Here is a 20,702-nt window from a genome sequence, read left to right on the forward strand (position 1 = left end):
CATTCGCTGCCTTGAATTCCTCAACTCCAACTCTCTCCTGGACCCCCTCCAATCTGCCTTATGTCCCTTCCACTCCACCGAGACTGGTCTCTCAAAGGTCATCCATGACCTCCTTGCCAAATGCAATGTCTTCTACTCTATTCTAATCCTCCTCGACCTCTCAGCTGCTTTTGACACTGTCAACCATCCCCTTCTCCTCCACACCTTATCACACTTTGGCTTCACCGACTCCATCCTCTCCTGGTTCTCCTCTTATCTTTCCAGCAGTTCATCCTCAGTCTCCTTGGTGGGCCCCTCCCATCCACTAACTGCAGGGGTTTCTCAAGGGTCAGTTCTTTGCCCTCTTTTGTTCTCCATTTATACTTACTCCCTTGGTGAACTCATTTGCTTCTACGGCTTTAACTATCATCACTATGCAGATGATACCCAAATCTACATCTCCTCCCGTTCTCTCCTTCTCCCTCCAGACTCGTATCTCCTCCTGCCTCCAGGATGTCTTCACCTGGATGTCTGCCTGCCACCTATAACTCAACATGTGCAAAACTGAGCTCCTTATCTTCCCTCCCAAACCCTGTCCTCTTCCTGATTTCCCTGTTACTGTGGACGGCACGACCATCCTTCCCATCTCACAGGCCCGCAACCTTGATGACATCCTTGACTCAGCTCTCTCATTCACCCCACACATCCAATCCATCACAAATGCCTGCCGGTCTCATCTTTACAATATCACCAAGATCCGCCCTTTCCTCTCTATCCAAACAGCTATTGTGCTGGTACAAGCTCTCACAATATCCCGACTGCATTATTGTGCCACCCTTCCTCCTGTCTCTCCCCACTCCAGTCTATTCTTCATTCCGCTACCTGGATTATCTTCCTACAGAAACGCTCTGGGCATGTCACTCCCCTCCTCAAAAACCTCCAGTGGTTGCCTATCGACCTCCCCACGAAACAAAAACTTCAAAGCTCTCCATCACCTTGCCCCTCCTACCTCACCTTCCTTCTCTATTTCTACTGCCCATCTCGTATGCCGCTCCGCTCCTCTGCCGCTCACCTCCTCATTGTCCCCCATTCACGCCTATCTCACCGTTGACCCCTGGCCCATGTCCTACCACTGTCCTGGAATGCCCTCCCCTCTCCCATCCACCAAACTAACTGTCTTCCCCTCTTCAAAGCCCTACTGAGAGCTCACCTCCTCCAAGAGGCCTTCCCAGACTGAGCTACCCCCTTTTCCCTCTGCTCCCCATCCACCCTCTGCTCCTTCTCTTTCCCCTCAGCTGAGCCCCCTTTCCCTCTGCTCCTCCCCTTTCCCCTTCCCCTCCCCTCAGCACTGTGTTCATTTGTATATATTTTTATTACCCTATTCATTTTGTTTATGAGGTGTACATCCCCTTGATTCTATTTATTGTGATAATGTTGTCTTGTTTTTGTTTTGTTTTGCTCTGCCGTCTTTCTCCCCCGATTAGATTGTAAGCCCATCACTGGGCAGGGACTGTCTCTATCTGTTGCCAAATTGTACATTCCAAGCACTTAGTACAGTGCTCTGCACATAGTAAACACACAGTAAATACTATGGAATGAATGAATGAATGTGCCTCAGTTCTCTCACTGAATAATGAGAGATATAATCCCTGCCTTCAAAGAGTTTACAGTTTACTTTAGGAACTAACAGTCTGGGAGTCACTCAGAACTCTGAGTCTTCCCAACATTCCTCCTCCTCCACGTTAATAGTCTTCCTATTCGGTTCCATCTCCACTCTCTTCCTCCTTCACGTCACAGTCAGACTCTTGCTGCAAATGTAGAACTTGGGTGTGGAACAGGCATTTGTAGCAATCTTATTGGCAGAAACATAAGCACAGTCTCCAGGGTCAGTGACTTCAAACCTGAGTTGAGAAAGAGGACAGGAGCTGTATTAGGAATACATTAGATTAGATTACGGAAATGGGAAGCGTTTTGGGAGAAGGTGCCCCCATTGTGTTGTGGCTCTGTGGTCCCAGTTAAAACCCACAGAGGAGCTGGGAATGGTTTTTTGGCCCCCAGGTGGACAGGCGAGATAATTTATCCTTTCCTAAACCAGAAAGGAGTAGAGGCACAGGGAAGAGATTTAGAAATCAATATCTCTAGAATGTAAACTCATAATGGGCAGGGAACATATCTGGTAATTCTGCTGCACTGTGCTCTCCCAAGTGCTAAGTACAGAGCTCCGCGCATAGTAAGCACTCAATAAATACAATTGATTGATTTATCTTATGCCCATTTCATGTATGTGAAGACGAGGAACAAGAAATGAAGGTGATCTGGGTTTAAACTGCTACTTCTGTTTGGGTGTCTGAACATTTCCATTCTCAAAACTATTATGACCCATGTGCGGAGAAAAATTTCATAAATTCAGGGTATACTTTTATTTGAATACCTCCTGCTTTTCTTAGGCTATTAGAAGAGTTAAAGGAAACTTACAGACTCTCGTTCAGTGGGACTCCATTTACCCAATACAGTTCTCCATTTTTCCTGTAGAGACCAATCCAGGAATCCTGGAATTTCCGAACCAATGACTGTGCAGGGAAGAAGGAGAAATCACGCAATCAAACCCTTTCTGGAGACATGGCTGTTCTCTCTTATGGGAATTTTTCCAAAACAGCCCCAGCATGCTCTGGGCTCCTTTCTCCAAAGAAACCAGCAGGACGACCAGCACAGACACGGATGGCCTCTCGGCTACAGAGATCCACCCTTCACTGTCATCCATGTCTAAGGTCAGTTTGTCAGGCTGGAATCATGGCACGGTATCCCCACAATTAACAGCCCAAACAGACAGAGCATAGGCCAAGCAGACTGCCGGGAAGCCCTAAGCATAGAGACACGTGCCTGGATGTCAGTGCAGCCAGAGGAGTCCCTCAAACTAGCGAGGTTGCTTTCAGACAGATCACGGTTGACAATCTCAGCAGAAAGACACATTTAACAGGAGTCAGAAAACTTCTTCCAGGAAACTTTCCCTGACTGCATTACTCCACCCTAACAGCCACCATTCCCCTTTATGTATATATCAATCTAAGTGCTCGATTTACTCAATCAGTTGTATAATCACTTTTACAGCTCTTGTTATTATCAGAATTACATATGATTTTTCTTCTGCTTCCCCTATTAGCACAAAATTTAGTCTCCTTTTCTTCACCATTAGATTGTATTTGTCTTGAGGACAGGGACCATGTCTTCTCCATCTATTGTAGGTTTCCAAGCACTCAGTAAGTATTCTCACACAGGTGACAATAAGAACTACTGATAAATTAACACTATCAGGGAACTTGTCCTCTGGTCAACTCAATTCTGGGCTCAGGCCCAAAGGGGTCTGGGAAGGCCACCAAACAAATGTTTTTGTGGTCAGGGGATATAAAAATAATAATTGTGTAATATATTAAGCTCTTACTACATGTCAAGCACTGTATTACCTGCTGGGGGAGATACAAGATAATCAGGTCCCACATGGGGCTTACAGTCTTAGCAAGAGGGAGAACTGATTCCCCAGTTCTCAAATGAGGGAACTGCTGTACAGAGAGGTAAAGTGACTTGCCCAAGGTCATACAGCAGGTGTGAGGTAAAGCTAGCGTTAGAAACTAGGTCCTCTGACTTCTGTGCCAATGCCCTTTGGATTAGGCCATGCTGCTTTCTTGGGATATTCATCTTGAGAGTTTGTGGGCGAGCTGTTCATCTTCTCAGCACATGCTGCTGTCCACGATGAGATTAGGAAGCCCTTGAAATTGAGGCAGTAATAGCACCTGGGGAACCTAGAATCTTATCTACAGGGTAGAGGGACTTTTGCCTTATTCCTTGTGCACCCCTAAAACACTAGGTGAAAAAGCTAAAAAACAGACTGAAGACAGTCATAGCCTGGGGTGGAAACATGGACATAGTAGTAGTTTAATGATAACAATAATAATAATAGTTCTGTTCCTATTATGTGCAAAGTACACCAGTAAGCTCTGCGGTAAATCGTATATAAGCAGATTAAACACAGTCCTGTCCCACATCGAGCTCGTAAACTAAGAAGAGGAAGAACAAGTATTTTAACTTTCCCTGATTGCATTCTGTAAAAAAAGGGTAATTTTTACAGATGAAATAACTGAGGCACAGAGAAGTTAAATGACTTGTCCATGGTCTCCCAGTAGGCAGCAGCAGAGTTGGGGCTGGAACACAGGTCTTCTGATTCCCAGGTCTGTGTTCTATCCCCTAGACCACACTAGATCTACATCCTGAAAGGTCGCCTGTAGGAAGATGAGAGTCAGGTGGCTGGGATCCAGGTGACCTGGGTTTAGTCCCCACTCTGCCATTGACTGGCTATGTGAAGTTGTGGTCTTCATCTTTCTGGATTTAGCTGTTCAATGGGGAATAAAAATATTTGCATCTCTCTGACTCAAAGGATTATTGTGAAGTAAAGATAAAAATAACTGATAGAAAACTTCTTTGGAAAAAATAAAATAGTAATAATGATGACAATACCAATGGTATTCATTAATAATAATAATGTTGGTATTTGTTAAGCACTTACTATGTGCAGAGCACTGTTCTAAGCATTGGGGTAGATACAGGGTAATCGGGTCACGTGAGGCTCACAGTTAATCCCCATTTTACAGATGAGGTAACTGAGGCACAGAGAAGTTAAGTGACTTGCCCACAGTCACACAGCTGACAAGTGGCAGAGCCTGGATTCGAACCCATGACCTCTGACTCCCAAGCCTGGGCTCTTTCCACTGAGCCACGCTGCTTTTCTAAGCACTGGGGTAAGAGCCACAGGTAAATCAAATAAGATACAGTCCCTATGTCACATAGGGATCATAGTCTAAGGGTAAGGGAGAAGGTACTGAATCTCTATTTAACAGATAGGGAACAGGCACAGAAATATTAAACATCTTCCCACAGGTCACACAGCAGGCAAGTGGCAGAGGCAGAATTAGAAAACAGGTCCTCTGGTTCTTAGCCATGTCCCTTTTCTATTAGGCCAGGCTGCATCCTATCACACATATTCAAAATGCTGTCAATTATATTATTATTGCTTGCTTACACCAGGGCACTCACTAAGAAGGTTTGTGTATTCGATATTCATTTATCCAACTCTAGGGATATCTGTAGGTCCAGGTACATCAGATTTAGACCATGAGAGTTACTTCCAAGAAAGAATATATGGCACAAACTTTCCATCCTGACACTCACCAGCTCCTGTTGGTTTTTAATCACGACCAGCTCAGCATCTTGGGATTTACAGAATTCCTGGCTCCTGGTCCAATTTTTTTTTCCATTGAAAAAGTAGCAAGTCTTCTCGAACTGCACCCAGTTATCTGGACAAGTTTCTCCACACTTAGGACAAGTCTCTCCACCCTTAGGACAAGTTTTAGTAGCTGTGAGATAAAGGAACAGGATAGTCAGTGCTCTTGGGTGGGTGTCCTAGTTCTAATGGTCTCACTTGGGTGAGTGGCACCTTACCCCAAATCCCTCTCAATAATGAGAGTCCTAATAGCTTCAATTTACGAAGCATTTCTATTTTTCATAACTCTCTCGCAATTTTGACTTCTCAAGACCATGGTGAGGCAGGGAAGATCAGGGAAAATTATTCCATTTTTCAAAGATGCAGAGTCCAGAGAGGCTAAGTGATCTTCCCAGTGTCTCAAAGCAGGTGATGGATACAAAATCAAGGCCTCAACTCCCATAGTTGTGATTTCTCCACTAGTCCTTGTGCCTCAATAAAATGAGAAAGGGGGAATTGTGATTTCTCCACTAGTCCTTGTGCCTCAATAACATGAGAAAGGGGGAACTGTCAGGCACTGATTGTTAGTTGTAGGTTTCTTTAGAATTGAAGTTCTGGGAGTACAGGGTTGATGTCACTATCCATTCTGCTGTACAGCACCTGGCATCTTGTGGCTTCTAATAAATATTTGTGAGCAAGCCTCAAACACCTGCCAGCTCCAAAACTTCTCCAAGATTAGGTAGCATTTCCAGGAGAAAGAAGTGGTCCTCAGTGTCAGAGAATACTAAGAGAATGAGGAGGTTAGTGCAGAGTGTAGCCTGTTAGGTTTGGCAAGAAAAGCATTGGTGACCTTGAAGGTATCTCCATGGAGTGAAAGGGGCATAAACCAGATTGCAGAGGGTGAAGGAGGGAGTTGAATGACAGAAAATGGAGGTGGCAGGAGTATAGTATTCACTTGAGGGGTTTGGAAAGAAATGACTTTGCTGCTGGTGAATATCTAGATATCAGGTGCAGCTTGTCCACCTAAAGTTCATCTTTTTGTGCTTTAACGCTACCCTCTCCTCTGTCTGGCAAAATTATTGCTTCATCCTTACTGACACCCATCTCATTGCCTTCACCAGTTGTTCCAGATGTTGAACTCTCTCCTCAAGCTACTTGTCCCTCCACCCCCCCAATCCTTTGCCCCTAACCTAGCTACCTACTTTATTGAGAAAATTGGATCTATCAGATGTCATCTCTTTAAAATCTCCCTTGTTCCTCTCCAATTCCTCCCTCCTCCTGCCCCTTCTTCAGAACTGCCCCTTCTTCAACTCTCCCATCCTTCCCAGCAGTATCTCAAGAGGAGATCTCCTGCTTTCTCTCCACCCCCTCCACCTACCCATCTGACTCCATCACTTCACACCTTACCTCTTCTTTTCCTGACCAACATCTTCAACGGTTCACTCTCTCATGGCTTTTTTCCCACTTATTTCAAACATGTTCATGTCTCTTCATCCTAAAAAACCCTCCCTTGAACTCATGGCTACCTCTAGTTATTGCCCAATCTCCTTATTGCCCAAGCTCCTTTCTACAGTTGTTCTCCAAACTCCTTAAGCAAGTTGTCTACACCTACTGTTTCAAATTCCTCTCCAATTCCTTCCTTGGCTTCCATCCCCTTCACCCCACAGAAACCACCTTCTCTAAGGTCACAAATTATCTCCTCCTTGTCAAATCCAATGGCCTCTACTCCATCCTAATCCTTTTCAACCTTTCAGCTGCCTTCAACATTGTCCATCACTCCCTTTTCATGGAAACATTATCCAAGCTCAACTTAACTGTTATCCAACCTCAACCTCAACTTCACTGACACTGTCCTCTCCTGGATCTCCTCCTATCTCTCTGGACACTTATTCTCAGTTTCTTTCATGGGCTCCTCCTCTGCCTACCACACCCTAACTGTGGATGTCCCTCAAGGTTCAGTTCTGGATTCCCTTCTCCATCCACAGTCATTCCCTTGGATAACTCACTAACTCACATGGCTTCAACTACCACTTCTATGAGGCTGATTCCCAAATCTACATTTCCAGCCCTAATCTCTCTCCCTGTCTGCTAGCTCACATTTCCTCGACTTCAAGACACCTGTACTTGAGTGTCCTGCTGTCACCTCAAACTTAGCATTTCCAGAACAGAACTTATCTTTCCAGCCAAACCCCGACTTCCCCCTGACTTTTCCATCACTCTGTATAGCACCACCACCATTTCTATTTCACAAGGCCATAACCTTGGCATTATCCTTTACTCCTCTCTCTCATTCAACCCACACACTCAGTATATCACTAAATCCTGTGAGTTTGATCTTTACAACATCGTTAAAATCCACCCTTTCCTCTCCTTCCAAACTACCATAATAATTAAAGCACTTATCCTATCCCACCTTGATTACTGCATCAGCCTCCTTAACGACCTCCCTGGCTCCAGTGTTTCCCCACTTCAATCTCTACTTCACTCTGCGGCCCAGGACATTTTTCTAAAATTTGTTCAGTCCTTGTTTCCCCATTCCTCAAGAACCTCCAGTGATTGTCCATCCACCTCTGCCTCCAATAGAAACTCCTTACCATTGGCTTTAAAGTGCTCAATAACTTTGACAACCTCTTACCTCACCTGGCTACTCTAACACTACACTACAACCCAGACAACACAATTCACTCTTTTAATGCCAACCTTCTCATTGTACCTCAATCTCATCTATCGTGCCACTGACCTCTTGTCCATGTCCTGACTCTGGCTTGGAATGCCCTCCCTCTTCCTAACGGAAAATTACTCTCCCCACCTTCAAAGTCTTATTGAAAGCATATACTCCCCAAGAAGCCTTCCCTGATTAGGCCCTCATTTTCTTTCCTTCCACTCCTTTCTGTCACCCTGACTTGCTCCCTTTATTCACACCGCCCCCACAGACTTAGGTACATATCTGTAATTTATATTAGTGCCTGTCTCCCCCTTTAGTACAGGGCTCTCTCCACAGCAAGTGCTCAATAAATATGACTGATTAATGGGAGGAGGGAGATGCACTGATAGCTAGAGTGCAGTGGTCCAAACTTCACAGCCATAAAGGAGACATTTACATGTCCCATTTCTCTACAACTTGGCCTGATCTTGATGCTATTTCAGCACCAACCTGTCAGTCTCCTAAAGGACACATGTTGGTCTACCTTGATGTTTGACTCCCAGTTTTCAATAGGGATGCAACAATGGCTGAAACACTGTTTCAAGGTACCTTAGAATTTTCCTTCTGCCCTTCCCCTTTTTCTGGTTCCTCCATCCAGGAGGTTTTTGGGACTTCTGTTGTTGCTCATTCTCCTAACATTACCCATCTAGTGTGGCTGTATTAAGGGAATCATAGCTTTGATGTCAGGGTAATGAGTCATTCCAGAACTTAAATGTTCATGATTTTTTCTTACCATTTGATATTGAGTATGCTCTGAAAATGATGCTGATGGAACTGCTTAAGGAGCCAGATATGGAGCCTGCTTGGGGCCCAAGTCTAGAGACATATAGAAGGTTGTTCAGCACTAGCTTTGTTGCCCATGAGGTTGGACTGGAGGCTGATAACACCCTACCACCGTACTCTTACAATCCCCCAAAATATGTGCTGATCATTTTCATTTGGTTTTTATTTCCTTGACTATTGTGCTATGGGTCAATCTGCTGCCAAGGTAACAAATTTATATGAGAGAATTTAGCTCTGTCACAATCAATCAATTGTATTTATAGAGTAGTTACTGTGTGCAGAGAAATATTAATTTTTGCTTGTGTGTATGTCTTCCCCAGTGCAGACTGATGCATCTCAGATTCTTTAGACTTTCGATCAGTTTACAGTGCCTCAACGAAATGGTTTACAAATTTGTATGTCTTTTAGGTGTGAGCCTCTAGAGAACAGGCATCAGTATTCAGGAATTCTTAAATGAATGAGAACCTTGTTGTCATAAAGACTCTGAGCATCATTCAAAGTCCTAGTGACAATCATTCAAGATGCTTGGATGTTGCCTACATCCTGATTAAGTAAAAGCTTTCCAGAGGGCTGGAACTGTGTATTGTCACCAACTTTCAGATTCCTTGTGGTGTCTTTGAACATATTATTTACACTAATGTCTGTCTTTCCCTCTAGACTCTTTGGTTGTTTGGCTGGGAATATGTCTACCAACTCTTGCACTGTACTCTCCTAAGTGCTTACACAGTGCTCTACACACAGACAACACTCAATAAATACGATTGATGGTGATGATGATGATGGTTATGGTCATGGAGTAATATTAGGTCTTCATAAATATCTCAAGCGCAGTTTACCGTTTTAGCAGTTACCAGAGTCACAGTCTACTAATGGAGTTGAGTGGTTAGGTTTAGTCCTTGTAGACGTCTTGATGTGGTTGCCAGAATTTTCCGAGTCTGTCACACAGCACAAATCTACCACCCTGTGTGTGTGGTCCGACACTCAAAGTGATTCTGTGAAAACAGAGTTAGGAATGTTCTTTATTAGTCAGTCTAGGAGGACTCCAGGTAGGAGCTCCACCAATTGACACCAACGGAGAGAAGCAGCATGACCTATTTAAAAGAGCTCTGGCCTCAGAAAAAAAAGAGAGACCTAGGCTTTAATCCCACCTCTGCCACTTGCCTGCTGTGTGACCTCAAGCAAGTCACTAAAGTTATCTGTGCCTCAGTTCCCTCCCTTGCAAAATGGGGCTAAGAAATCTGCTTTCCCTATCTGTTACATTGGGAGCCCCATGTGGGACAAGGACTGGGACTGATCTGATTATCTTGTATCAACCACAGCTCTCAATACTGTACTTGTCATATAAGAAGCACTTAACACAATTATTATCTTTAAAGGAGGTCACTAAGATCCCATGCTCGTTTTCTTGGTTAGCTCGTTTATTTTTTTTTTACTTAAAGATCTTAAGGATGATTAAGAGAGAACTTTGATAGCTGATGACATTATCTCAGTACTTCCTGGGTTAAGAAGAGGCAATTTCTATCAAGTCTCTCTTAAAATTTCTACAAATTGACCTGCATCTCACAGTAGTGGTGAGAGGAAAAACCACTGTGTCTACTTAATATTTTTAGCAGCATCAAAAAACTGTAAAAGCCCTGTGGACCTGGGATCATGCCTATCACTCCATTGTTTTTTACTTTCCTAAGTGCTTAATACCATGCTCTTTACACAGCAAGTGATCAATAAATACACTGATGGATTGATTGCTTGACTAATGTTACTGAAGTCTGCAACCTAGACAGCACACTTTCTAATGATGCATGGAGAGTCAAAGAAGCTGAAAATAGAATGAAAAAGCCAGTTTTGCTTTTGGCACATTGATTGAGAGTGTGTGACTTTGAGACTTTAAGCTCCATACTAACCTGAAGGTGAAGAATTATGTTTTGATGTCCAACCTATATGGTTGTGAGAGCCAGACTTACTAGTGGAGACACATTCAGTTCCTGGACCAGTTTCACTAGCATCACCCAAGACCCATACTCAACATTAAGTGACAGGGCAATTAGTTTGGGAATTCAGTTAACTCAACAGCACTGAAGCACTGCTCACAGAATCACAACTTTCCTGGAGAGATCATGTGCAGAAAATGGATGACAGCAGGATATCCAAGTAGTTGCTGAATGATCAGAGGAAAGAGATCATGGTCTAGCCTAGGAGGTTTGAGAAGACATTATTTGAAAAGACAGTGAAGCATAGTTCCTAACAATGTGATATACTGGTGACCACCTCAGGAATTTGATTAGTTTGGCAAACAGCAACTAAGAGAGTAAAGCCTTAATAACGATCAAGATATCAAGAGACACAATTAAAAACAGTGACAGGTCCTATGATGTGCCAGACACATATAGGTCTTTTCAGCCACATGTGTTTTTTGCTTCTTTTAAAGACTCCAGGATCCTTAGTACAGTACTCTGCACATAGGAAGTACTCAGTAAATATCACTGATTGACTCATGTGACTTGTGAGGACATTCTCAGTCCTCTTCCAGCTGCCAAAACAAGACACACAGGTTGGAGAGGCCTTGGATGCCTGGGTTTCCCCTCTGGCAAATCCTTCTCACATCCCTTCAAGAAGTCTTATCCACCATCAACCATGCATCATGGCTTCTCAGAGCAGCCATTACTTGATGTCTTCTCTTAGAAGAAACAAAAGAGGTCAGAGTCACTATACAAAGTCTAAGGATTCTATTTTTCTCACTCTTCATTCTTAGTTTGACTAACACACTTCCCTTTCCTCTGGTTTCTCTCCCTAATCATCCAGAAAGAGATATCTTATACTAATGTAATTTCCTCTTCCTGCTTACTATCATTCACAGAAATGGCATTTTCTGAGCAAAGCAGTATAGGTAAGTGAGATCTTATCTCACACAACAGGACAATAGAGATAGGAAGACTAACATAATACCTTTTAGCTAGGTTGAGAATCTTCTCTCCCTCAGTCTTAAATATGTACAGAAACTTGGTTCTAACAGTGTCAATCAATTATATTTATTGAGCAACTGTGTGCACAGCACTAGATTAAGCCCTTAGAAGAGTACAATATTCCCCTCAGGATCTCTCCTGGAAAGTTTTCAGTACTCTACCAGTCTCAGCTAGGGGAAGGAGAGTCAAGCCTCGGCATACCCCTTCCAGGCCTAGCTTGGGCAGTGGCTAGTGAGTGGAAGGCAATCTGCTACAAGTCAAAACTCACTGGTGCTGATGGCAGCAGCCTTGGGAGGTAGTCAAGGGCAGACACTCAATTTTGATGTGTGGAAGAAGGCAATGGTAAATGGCTTTCAAATTTTTACCAAGAAAACTCTATGGATACATTACCAGAATGACTGCAAATGGAGTGGGGAGCTCTGGGAAAGATGTATCCATGGAGTCGCTATGAGTCAGAGACAACTCAACAGCATGAGACAAGATAGGAGTACAAGATAACAGAGTTGATAGACATGTTCCCTGCCCAGAATGAATTTACAATCAATTGCCGTTAATGTCTCTCTACCAATCATTGTTTGGGTGTAGAAATCAGACTTTACAATCACCCCTAATCAGTGACTTTCATATGTTCCAGAGAACTCTTAATTTCAGTTCTCTACCTTTAGACCTTTCTTCCCAAGTTCCACAATAAACTCATTTGAATGTGACTTGCCACTCACAGAAAGAAACAGGATAGGAATTTATCTGGGGAAATGTAATCTCCAAAATGAAGGACAGATATATTGTGTGGGTCTGAGTGTGTATATGAGTGTGTGCATGCAAAAGAAGATCCTGGGTTCAGTTGGCAATAACTGTCATTCACCAAAACAATACCACACTCCAGTCTCAGTGTTGCCTGAATAAAGTTTAATCCAGGACCAGATGTGGCCATGGGATTCAGGCCCAGAATAAAATGGATTTACATGTCAATCATTAGCCTTCTTGTTGGTTTCTTCCCTCAAGCACAGCCCAGCAGGATTAGGGATTCAGAACCAAACTGACAAGAACTTGAAAATGCTGGCCTGAGTGATATCTAATATCCAGACTCCCTCAGCAGATATCAAGGAAGCAGCCAGAAGACCACAGAAGTAAGTCTAGCTTTATTCCTTATCCTCGCAGTCATGCTTTCATAAGGATATCCATCACCATCCTTCCTGTTTCACAAGCCCATTACCTTGGCATTATCCTTGTCTACTTTCTCTCATTCAACCCTCATATTCAATCCATCACTAAATCCTGTCGGTCCCACCTTCACAGCATCACTAAAATTTGCCCTTTCCTCTCCATCCAAACTGCTGCCACGTTAACATAATCACTCATCCTGACCCACCTGGATTATTGCATTAGCCTCCTTGCTGACCTTCCAGCCTCTTGTCTCTCCCCACTCCAGTGCAAACTTTACTTTGCTGCCTGGATCACTTTTCTAAAATCTTCAGGCACATAACCCCACTACTCAAAAAACTGCAGGGGTTGCCCATCCACCTCCTCAACAAGTAAACACTCCTCACCTTTGGCTTTAAAGCACTCCACCACCTTGCTCCCTCCTACCTCATCTCACTTCTCTCCTTCTACAACCCAGCCTGCACACTTCACTCCTCTGGTGCTAACCTTCTCACTGTGCCTCACCGCTGACCCCTGGCCCACATCCTTCCTTTGGCCTGGAAGTCCCTTCCTCCTCAAATCCAAAAGGCAATTACTCTCTTCCTCTTTGAAAGCCTTACTGAAGTCACATCTCTTCCAAGAGGTCTTCACAGACTAAGCCCCACCTTTACTCATATCCCACCCCCCTTTGCATCACCCTAACCTACTCCCTTTGTGATTCCCCCTTCCCAAGCCCGCAGCACTTATATATATAACTGTAATTTATTTACTTGTATTGATGTTTGTCTCCTTTCATCTAGATTGTAAGCTCATTGTAAGCAGGGAATGTGTCTGTTTACTGTTGTACTGTTTTCTCCCAAACAGCTTAGTATACTGCTTGGCACACAGCAAGGCTCAATAAAAACAGTGGAATGAATGAATTAATGATTGGCTGCGTAAGATTCACCCAGACACTCACCTAGAGCAATAATGAGCCCCAGTATGAGGACAATCACCATGATGCTTGGAATGAAGAGTTGTTTACGTTCAATGGTCCCATCTGAAAAGCAGAGAATCATCCTGACTTTATTTCACAGCATAGGAAGCAACAGCACTTTTCTAGCCAGTCAGTAAACAACATTCATGCTTTTTTTGTGCAGAGAACTGTACTAGACAGCACTAAGGGCCAAATTTTAGTTTTGAATGCAGAGGTGAAAAGGGGTCAGGGATTTTACAGGCAAAAATGTGGAATGGAAATTTGGAGGGGACTAGCCTTAAAGGGCTAAAAGTCCAGGAAACCATCCTTTGGGGACTTTTTTGTCCTGCTCTAGTAAGGAACTCTCAGGAAATGAATATATGATTCTAATCATCAAGAAGGTCATGTTCTAATAATGGGAGACAGATATATAAAAGTCAAAAATTCTCCATTTACTCTATGACAGAAAGTCAGTTTCTTTGGGAAGCTGCATGGCTTAGTGGAAAGAGCACAGACCTGGGTTCCAATTCCAAGTCCACCACATGTCTGCTGTGTGACCTTGGACAAGTTACTTCACTTCTCTGTGCCTTATGTACCTCAACTATAAAAGGGGGATTAAGACTGCGAGCCCTATGTGGGACAGGGACTATGTCCAACCTGATACAGTCTTGTATCTACCCCAGGGCTTAGTACAGTACCTGGTATATGGTAAGCGATTCACAAATACCATTTAAAAAATATTGGTACCCACCGCAACTAAGGTACTGCTATTTAGAAGGTGCATGGACAGTCTTCTAGTGATTTGCAAAATATAATGATCCTCCCAAAGGATTTTGCACTGGGAAAATTGGGCTCCGCGTAAGGGCCAGCCATCCCGTTTTCCCTCTCAGTAATCGGGCTAAGGACAGATCAGTCACGGCCGGCCCAGGTAGAAGATACCAGAGTCAGTGCTCATAAACATTTATTCATTCAATCGTATTTGAGCACTTACTGTGTGCAGAGCACTGTACTAAACGCTTGGAATGTACAATTTGGCAACAGATAGAGACAAGCCCTGCCCAACAACGAGCTCACGGTCTAAAAGGGGGAGAAAGACGGCAAAACAAAACAAATAGTCATGCATCAATACCATCAAAATGTCAAGTGTCCTGTGGTTGCTCGAGCTGATTACCCCTGGACTTTGCAACACCCCCAATACCCACATCAGGCTGACGGGTCCTCACGGACCATGACTCTGAATTTCATAGTCACGCTGGAAGACTGCTCACAAAAGGGGTCACAACCCCTTCCAACGTGCAGCGGAGTGGCCACGGAAACGGGAAGATATTTCAGGCGGGCCGCCCGCTCGCCCGGAGTTTTGGGGGGCACACCCTTGCCGTGACCACCAGAGTCAGAATGCAAACCCACGAGATGAAGTTCATCTTCGTAACCAAAGCATGATGAGGCTTGTATCTGCAACCGCTCTAGAAGAAGAATAGGCCTCGGGGAGCCCAGTGACTTCCCAAATCGTACTGTGAGAACGGTTTTGTCTTCCAGAAGTCGAGGCCTGCGGCCTCCCGGAGGCTGGGCGGCGGCGGGCAGGGAGGGAAGGTCTGTCCGCGTTGCTCCAGTCCAGACACTGGGGTCCGGCCTGCCTTCCTGCCGGTCAGGATTTCGGTGCTTTTGGCCCTGCCCATTCCCCGGGGAATGATATCCCGGCCAGAAAACCCCCCAGCCTCGGGCCCGGACCCCGGGGAGCAGAAAATTCGTCCGCCCGGGACCGAACCGGACCCTTCACACCGCCCTGGACCGGACTCTGCGGACTAAGCAGCACCCATGTCTCCGGTCCGGCCCGGCCCGCCGCCATCCACCTCGGTCCATCCAGGGTGCGTCCAGGGCCGCGGCGGGCCGGGCCCGGGACCTCCCCAGCCTCTTACCCCTCCACCGGCGCCTTCCTCCCGTTCTCTCCTCCTGCGGTGGAGGTTGGCTGGAAAAAGCGATGCCCTCCTCCTCGTCCCCTCCCTGGCGCGGCCCTGCTGCCTCTGCCATAAGCCCCCGCTCTGTCCTGCTTCCACTTATGGAGCCCGCGCCCCCCGATCCGTAGGGGGGACGGGGGGAGGGGCGGGGCCAGGGCCGGGAAAGGGGAACGGGCGGGGGCTGAAAGGAGGGGAAGGGACCGGCGGAGAACTTTCAAAGCAAACCTCGCGCCCCCATCTGTGCTTCATTCATTCTTTCAATAGTATTCATTGAGAGCTTACTATGTGCAGAGAACTGTACTAAGCGCTTGGAATGTACAATTCGGGAACAGATAGAGACAATCCCTGCCTATTGACGGGTTTACAATCTAATCGGGGGAGGCAGACGGACAAAAACAAAACAACTTAATCACGATAAATAGAATCAAGGGGATGTTCACCTCATTGACAAAATAAATAGGGTAATAAAAATACATACAAATGAGCGCAGTGCTGAGGGGAGGAGGAGGGAGGGGGGAGGAGCGGGGGAAAGGGGGCTTAGCTGAGGGGAGGTGAAGGGGGGGAGGCGGAGGGAGCAGAGGGAAAATGGGAAGCTCAGTCTGGGAAGGCCTCTTGGAGGAGGTGACCTCTCAGTAGGGCTTTGAAGAGGGGCAGAGAGTTAGTTTGGCGGAGGTGAGGAGGGAGGACATTCCAGGACAGCGGGAGGAGGTGGGTCAGGGGTCGACGGCGGGATAGGCGAGAACGGGGGACGGTGAGGAGGTGAGCGGCAGAGGAGCGGAGCGTGCGGGGTGGGCAGTAGAAAGAGAGAAGGGAGGTGAGGGAGGAGAGGGCAAGGTGATGGAGAGCCTTGAAGCCAAGAGTGAGGAGTTTCTGTTTCGTGCGAAGGTTGATAGGCAACCACTGGAGGTTTTTGAGGAGGGGAGTGACATGCCCAGAGCGTTTCTGCAGGAAGATGATCCGGGCAGTCGAATGAAGAATAGACTGGAGCGAGGAGAGACAGGAGGAAGAGAGATCAAAGAGAAGGCTGACACAATAATCCAGTCAAGATATTATGAGAGCTTGTACCAGTAAGATAGCCGTTTGGTTGGAGAGGAAAGGGCAGATCTTGGCGATATTGGTATTGTAAAGGTGAGACTGTGCTTCTGCTCCCTCCCTCCTCACCTATCAAGCAAAAACTCCTCACTACTGGCTTCCAAGCTCTCCATCACCATCATCATCATCTCCTCCCTTCCCTCCTTCTCCAGCCCAGCCTGCACACTCCACTCTTCTGTCGCTCCCCTCCTCACTGGGCCTCCTTCTCGCCTGTCCCCCCGTAGACCCCTGGCCCACCTCCTACCTCTGGCCTGGCATGTCCTCCCTTGACCATACGGACATGAGTCTTGATGAGTAAGGAGTTAAGCAAGTGAATGCCAGAGGAACAAAAAACTACTAATCAAAGGGATTTAGCCTTTTTATTTTTCTATTTTTTAATTGGCATTTGTTAAGTGTTCACTATTGCCAGGCACTGTCTTAAGTGCTGGGGTAGATATAAAATAATCATGTTTGACATAAGCAAGGAGTTAGGCAGATGAATGGGAGAGCAGCAGAAACTTCTAAATGAAGAAGTGCTAGACTCAAAGAATAAGACAAGCAGCTGTCAAAGCTTTGAAATTCTACACAAAATGATTCTACCAGTCTCCAATAGCCCTTCACCACTATATCTTAAACGTAGTTTGGCATATTTTAAGTGAATTTTTCACAGGGTACTTTTGCTGGTGTGTAAATTGCCTTTGCCTACCTGTATGCCCCATTAGATTCTGAGCTCTTTAGGGAGGTTTCATGTCTTTTCCCTAATACAGTGCTCTGCTCACCATTCATGCAATAAATACCTTTGGTCAATTGATTTACTGAGGAATTTCCTGGGAGAGAGCCATGATCTCATTTCCCTTGATTGAAGGCAACATTGTTGTGTCTATTCCTTTCGGGTGAGATTTTGACTAAAACAGCCATAATCTCATTTCCTTTGACTGAAGGCAGTGTTGTTGGGTCTATTCCTTTGGGGTGAGATTTTGACTAAAACACATATGTGAGCTCTTATTTTATTGTTGGGTGGAATTAATATCTAATATCTGTGACCACTGTACTTGTGAGACTACAACATAACAGAGTTATTAAGCACGTTCCCTGCCCACAACGAGCTTACAGTCTAGAGGGAAGGACAAACATTATTATAAATAAATTAATTGTGTTTATGTATGTAAGTGCTGTTGGGCTGAGGGAGGGGAGAATTAAAGGGTGCAAATACAAGAGCAAGGGTGACACAGAAAGGAGTGGACTAAGAGGAAAGGAGAGCTTAGTCAGGGAAGGCCTCTTGAAGATGTGCTTTTAATAAAGTTTGGAAGTTAGGGAGAGGGACTGACAGTTAGATATTAAGAGGAAAGGTGTTCCATTCATTCATTCATTCAATAGTATTTATTGAGCGCTTACTATGTGCAGAGCACTGTACTAAGCGCTTGGAATGAACAAGTCGGCAACTGATGGAGACGGTCCCTGCCGTTTGACGGGCTTACAGTCTAATCAGGGGAGACAGACAGACAAGAACAATGGCAATAAATAGAGTCAAGGCTTCCCTATCACTGTGGACAGTATGACCATCCTTCCCATCTCTCAAGCCCGCAACCTTGGTGTCATCCTTGACTCAGCTCTCTCATTCACCCCACACATCCAATCCATCACCAACACCTGCCGGTCTCAACTTTACAATATCGCCAAGATCCGCCCTTTCCTCTCCATCCAAACTGCTATCGTAATGGTACAAGCTCTCATAATATCCCGGCTGGATTACTGTGTCAGCCTTCTCTCTGATCTCCCTTCCTCCTGTCTCTCCCCACTTCAGTCTATTTTTCATTCCGCTGCCCGGATCATCTTCCTGCAGAAACACTCTAGGCATGTCACTCCCCTCCTTAAAATCCTCCAGTGGTTGCTTATCAACCTCCACACGAAACAAAAACTCACTCTGGGCTTCAAGGCTCTCCATCACTTTGCCCCTCCTACCTCACCTCTCTTCTCTCTTTCTACTGCCCACCCCACATGCTCTGCTCCTCTGCTGCTCACCTCCTCATGGTCCCCCGTTCACGCCAATCCCACCTTCCACCTCTGGCTCACGTCATTCATTCATTCATTCAATAGTATTTATTGTAATAGTATTTATGGAGCACTTAGTGTGTCCAGATCACTGTACTAAGTGCTTGGGAAAGTCAAATACAGCAATAAAGAGAGACAATCCCTGCCTACAATAAGCTTACAGTCTGGATATAACTTTGCTAGTCGGGATATGTGAGAAGAATGAGCAACAGCAGCAGACCCAAAGAACTGCTGCATATGGAAAGCTGCAATTGAGAAACTGAAAGCAAGGAGGGTAAGAGTAAATGTTTTAAAGTCACAGTGAAACAAATTCTCAAACAATGAGGCATCCCAGCTGAAAACTGGGTGGTAATTGCTGAAGAGGGATCAGCCTGGTACACTCTCATCCAAAAGAGAATGGCTTTCTTCTAGCAGGCCAGAGGCAGGGCATTAATGAGAGGATGGTGGTGAGACAGATGAGACTGAGGTACAGTGAGTAGGTTGACATTAGAGGAGTGAAGTATGCAGGCTGGGTTGTGGAAGGAATGCAGTGAAGTAAGGTAGGAGAAGGCAAGGTGCTTGAGTCTTTGAAGCCAATGTTAAGAAGTTTCTGTTGAGTGTGGAGGTGGATGAGCAACTGCTGAAGTTGTATTGTACTTTCCCAAATGCTTAATACAGTGCTCTTCATACAGTAAGCTCTCAATAAATATGATAGAATGAATGAATAACTAGGGAAACAGGCACTGAATGGTTTTGTAGAAAAACATCAGAGTAACATTTGGACTGAAGAGGGGAGAGACAGGAGACAGGGAGGTCAGCAAGGAGGCAGGATAGGATAAGAGCTTGGATTAATGTGGTAGCGGACTTGAAGAAGAGAAAAGGGCAGATTTTAGTGATTTACTAAATGTTGAACTGACAGGATTTGGTGACAGTTTGAATATAGGTTGAATGAGAGAGGTGAGTCAAGGATACCTCCATGGTTACAACCTTGTGAGACAGGACCGTGGTGGTATCTCCAGTGATGGGAAAGTCAGGGGCTGGACAGGGTTTTGGTGGGAAGATAAAGAGTTCTGTTTTGGACATGTTAAGTTTGAGATGTTGGCAGAGTATCCAAATAGAGATATACTGAAGGCAGGAGGAATAGGAGACTGCAGAGAAGGACTGGAGATGTAGATTTGGGATTCATCTGAATAGAGTTGGTAGTCGAAGCCATAATACTAATACTTACAATAATAATAATGGTATTTGTTAAGCTCTTTACTATGTGCCAAACATTGTTCTAAGCAATGGGGTAGATACAAGGTAATCAGGTTGTCCCATGTAGGGTTCACACTTTTAATCCCCATCCTACAGATGAAGTAACTGAGGCACAGAGAAGTTAAGTGACTTGCCCAGAGTCACCAAGCAGACAAGTGGCAGAATCAGCATTGGAACCCATGTCTTCTGACTCCGAAGCCCGTGCTCTTTCCACTCAGCCATGCTGCTTCTCTATGGGAGCAAATGAGTTCTCCAAGGGAGTTGGGGTAGATGGACAATAGGAGGAGATGCAGAATTGAGCCTTGAGACACTCCCACATTTAAGGAGTGGGAGGCAGATGAGAAGTTTACGAAGGATCCTGAGAAGTGGCCAGAGAGATAAAAGGAGAACCAGGAAAGGACAGTATCAGTGAAGCCAAGTTTGCATGTTTCCAGGAGATGGGGGTGGTTGACAGTGGTGAAGTCAGCTGAGAGGTCAATGAGTATTAGGAGATAATTGGATTTGGCTAGGAGATAATTGTGGTCAAGACTTAACCCTGATCATGAGTATAGGAGTTAGAGTTTAGCAAATACCATTATTATTAGTAGTAGTAATAATTACTGTCACTGACTATGTA

The 20,702-nt window shown here is 45.1% G+C and overlaps 1 protein-coding gene and 1 long non-coding RNA gene across 5 annotated transcripts in view; one reads left to right on the forward strand and one right to left on the reverse strand.

The window, feature by feature from the left end:
• Positions 1 to 20,702, forward strand: part of LOC114817853 — a 56,369-nt gene that overhangs the window by 25,746 nt on the left and 9,921 nt on the right. The window contains exons 2-4 of one of the 2 annotated variants that reach the window (XR_003765718.1): positions 2,512 to 2,747; positions 12,680 to 12,804; positions 13,682 to 13,782. This is a non-coding gene — a long non-coding RNA (uncharacterized LOC114817853). Of the gene's footprint in view, positions 1 to 2,511; positions 2,748 to 12,679; positions 12,805 to 13,681; positions 13,783 to 20,702 lie in introns of those variants that run through there. The other variant, XR_003765717.1, reaches the window with a different exon arrangement.
• Positions 1,629 to 15,844, reverse strand: LOC103168070 (C-type lectin domain family 2 member L-like). Of its 3 annotated transcripts, none has more exons than XR_003765716.2 (6): positions 15,689 to 15,844; positions 13,776 to 13,856; positions 9,554 to 9,709; positions 5,200 to 5,384; positions 2,455 to 2,549; positions 1,629 to 1,880 (listed from the first exon to the last, which is right to left on the reverse strand). XR_003765716.2 is itself a non-coding variant. In XM_029082338.2 (5 exons), the coding sequence occupies exons 1-5, from the start codon at positions 15,798 to 15,800 to the stop codon at positions 1,766 to 1,768; spliced, it is 588 nt and encodes a 195-aa protein (XP_028938171.1). In that variant the 5' UTR covers positions 15,801 to 15,842; the 3' UTR covers positions 1,629 to 1,765. The 3 variants fall into 3 exon arrangements, 1 of the variants encoding a protein (XP_028938171.1); XR_005660981.1 differs by lacking the exon at positions 15,689 to 15,844 and adding an exon at positions 14,902 to 15,657; XM_029082338.2 differs by lacking the exon at positions 9,554 to 9,709 and having other exon boundaries at positions 15,689 to 15,842.

Source organism: Ornithorhynchus anatinus, chromosome 17 (assembly GCF_004115215.2).
Source record: "Ornithorhynchus anatinus isolate Pmale09 chromosome 17, mOrnAna1.pri.v4, whole genome shotgun sequence".
Lineage (NCBI taxonomy): Eukaryota > Metazoa > Chordata > Mammalia > Monotremata > Ornithorhynchidae > Ornithorhynchus > Ornithorhynchus anatinus.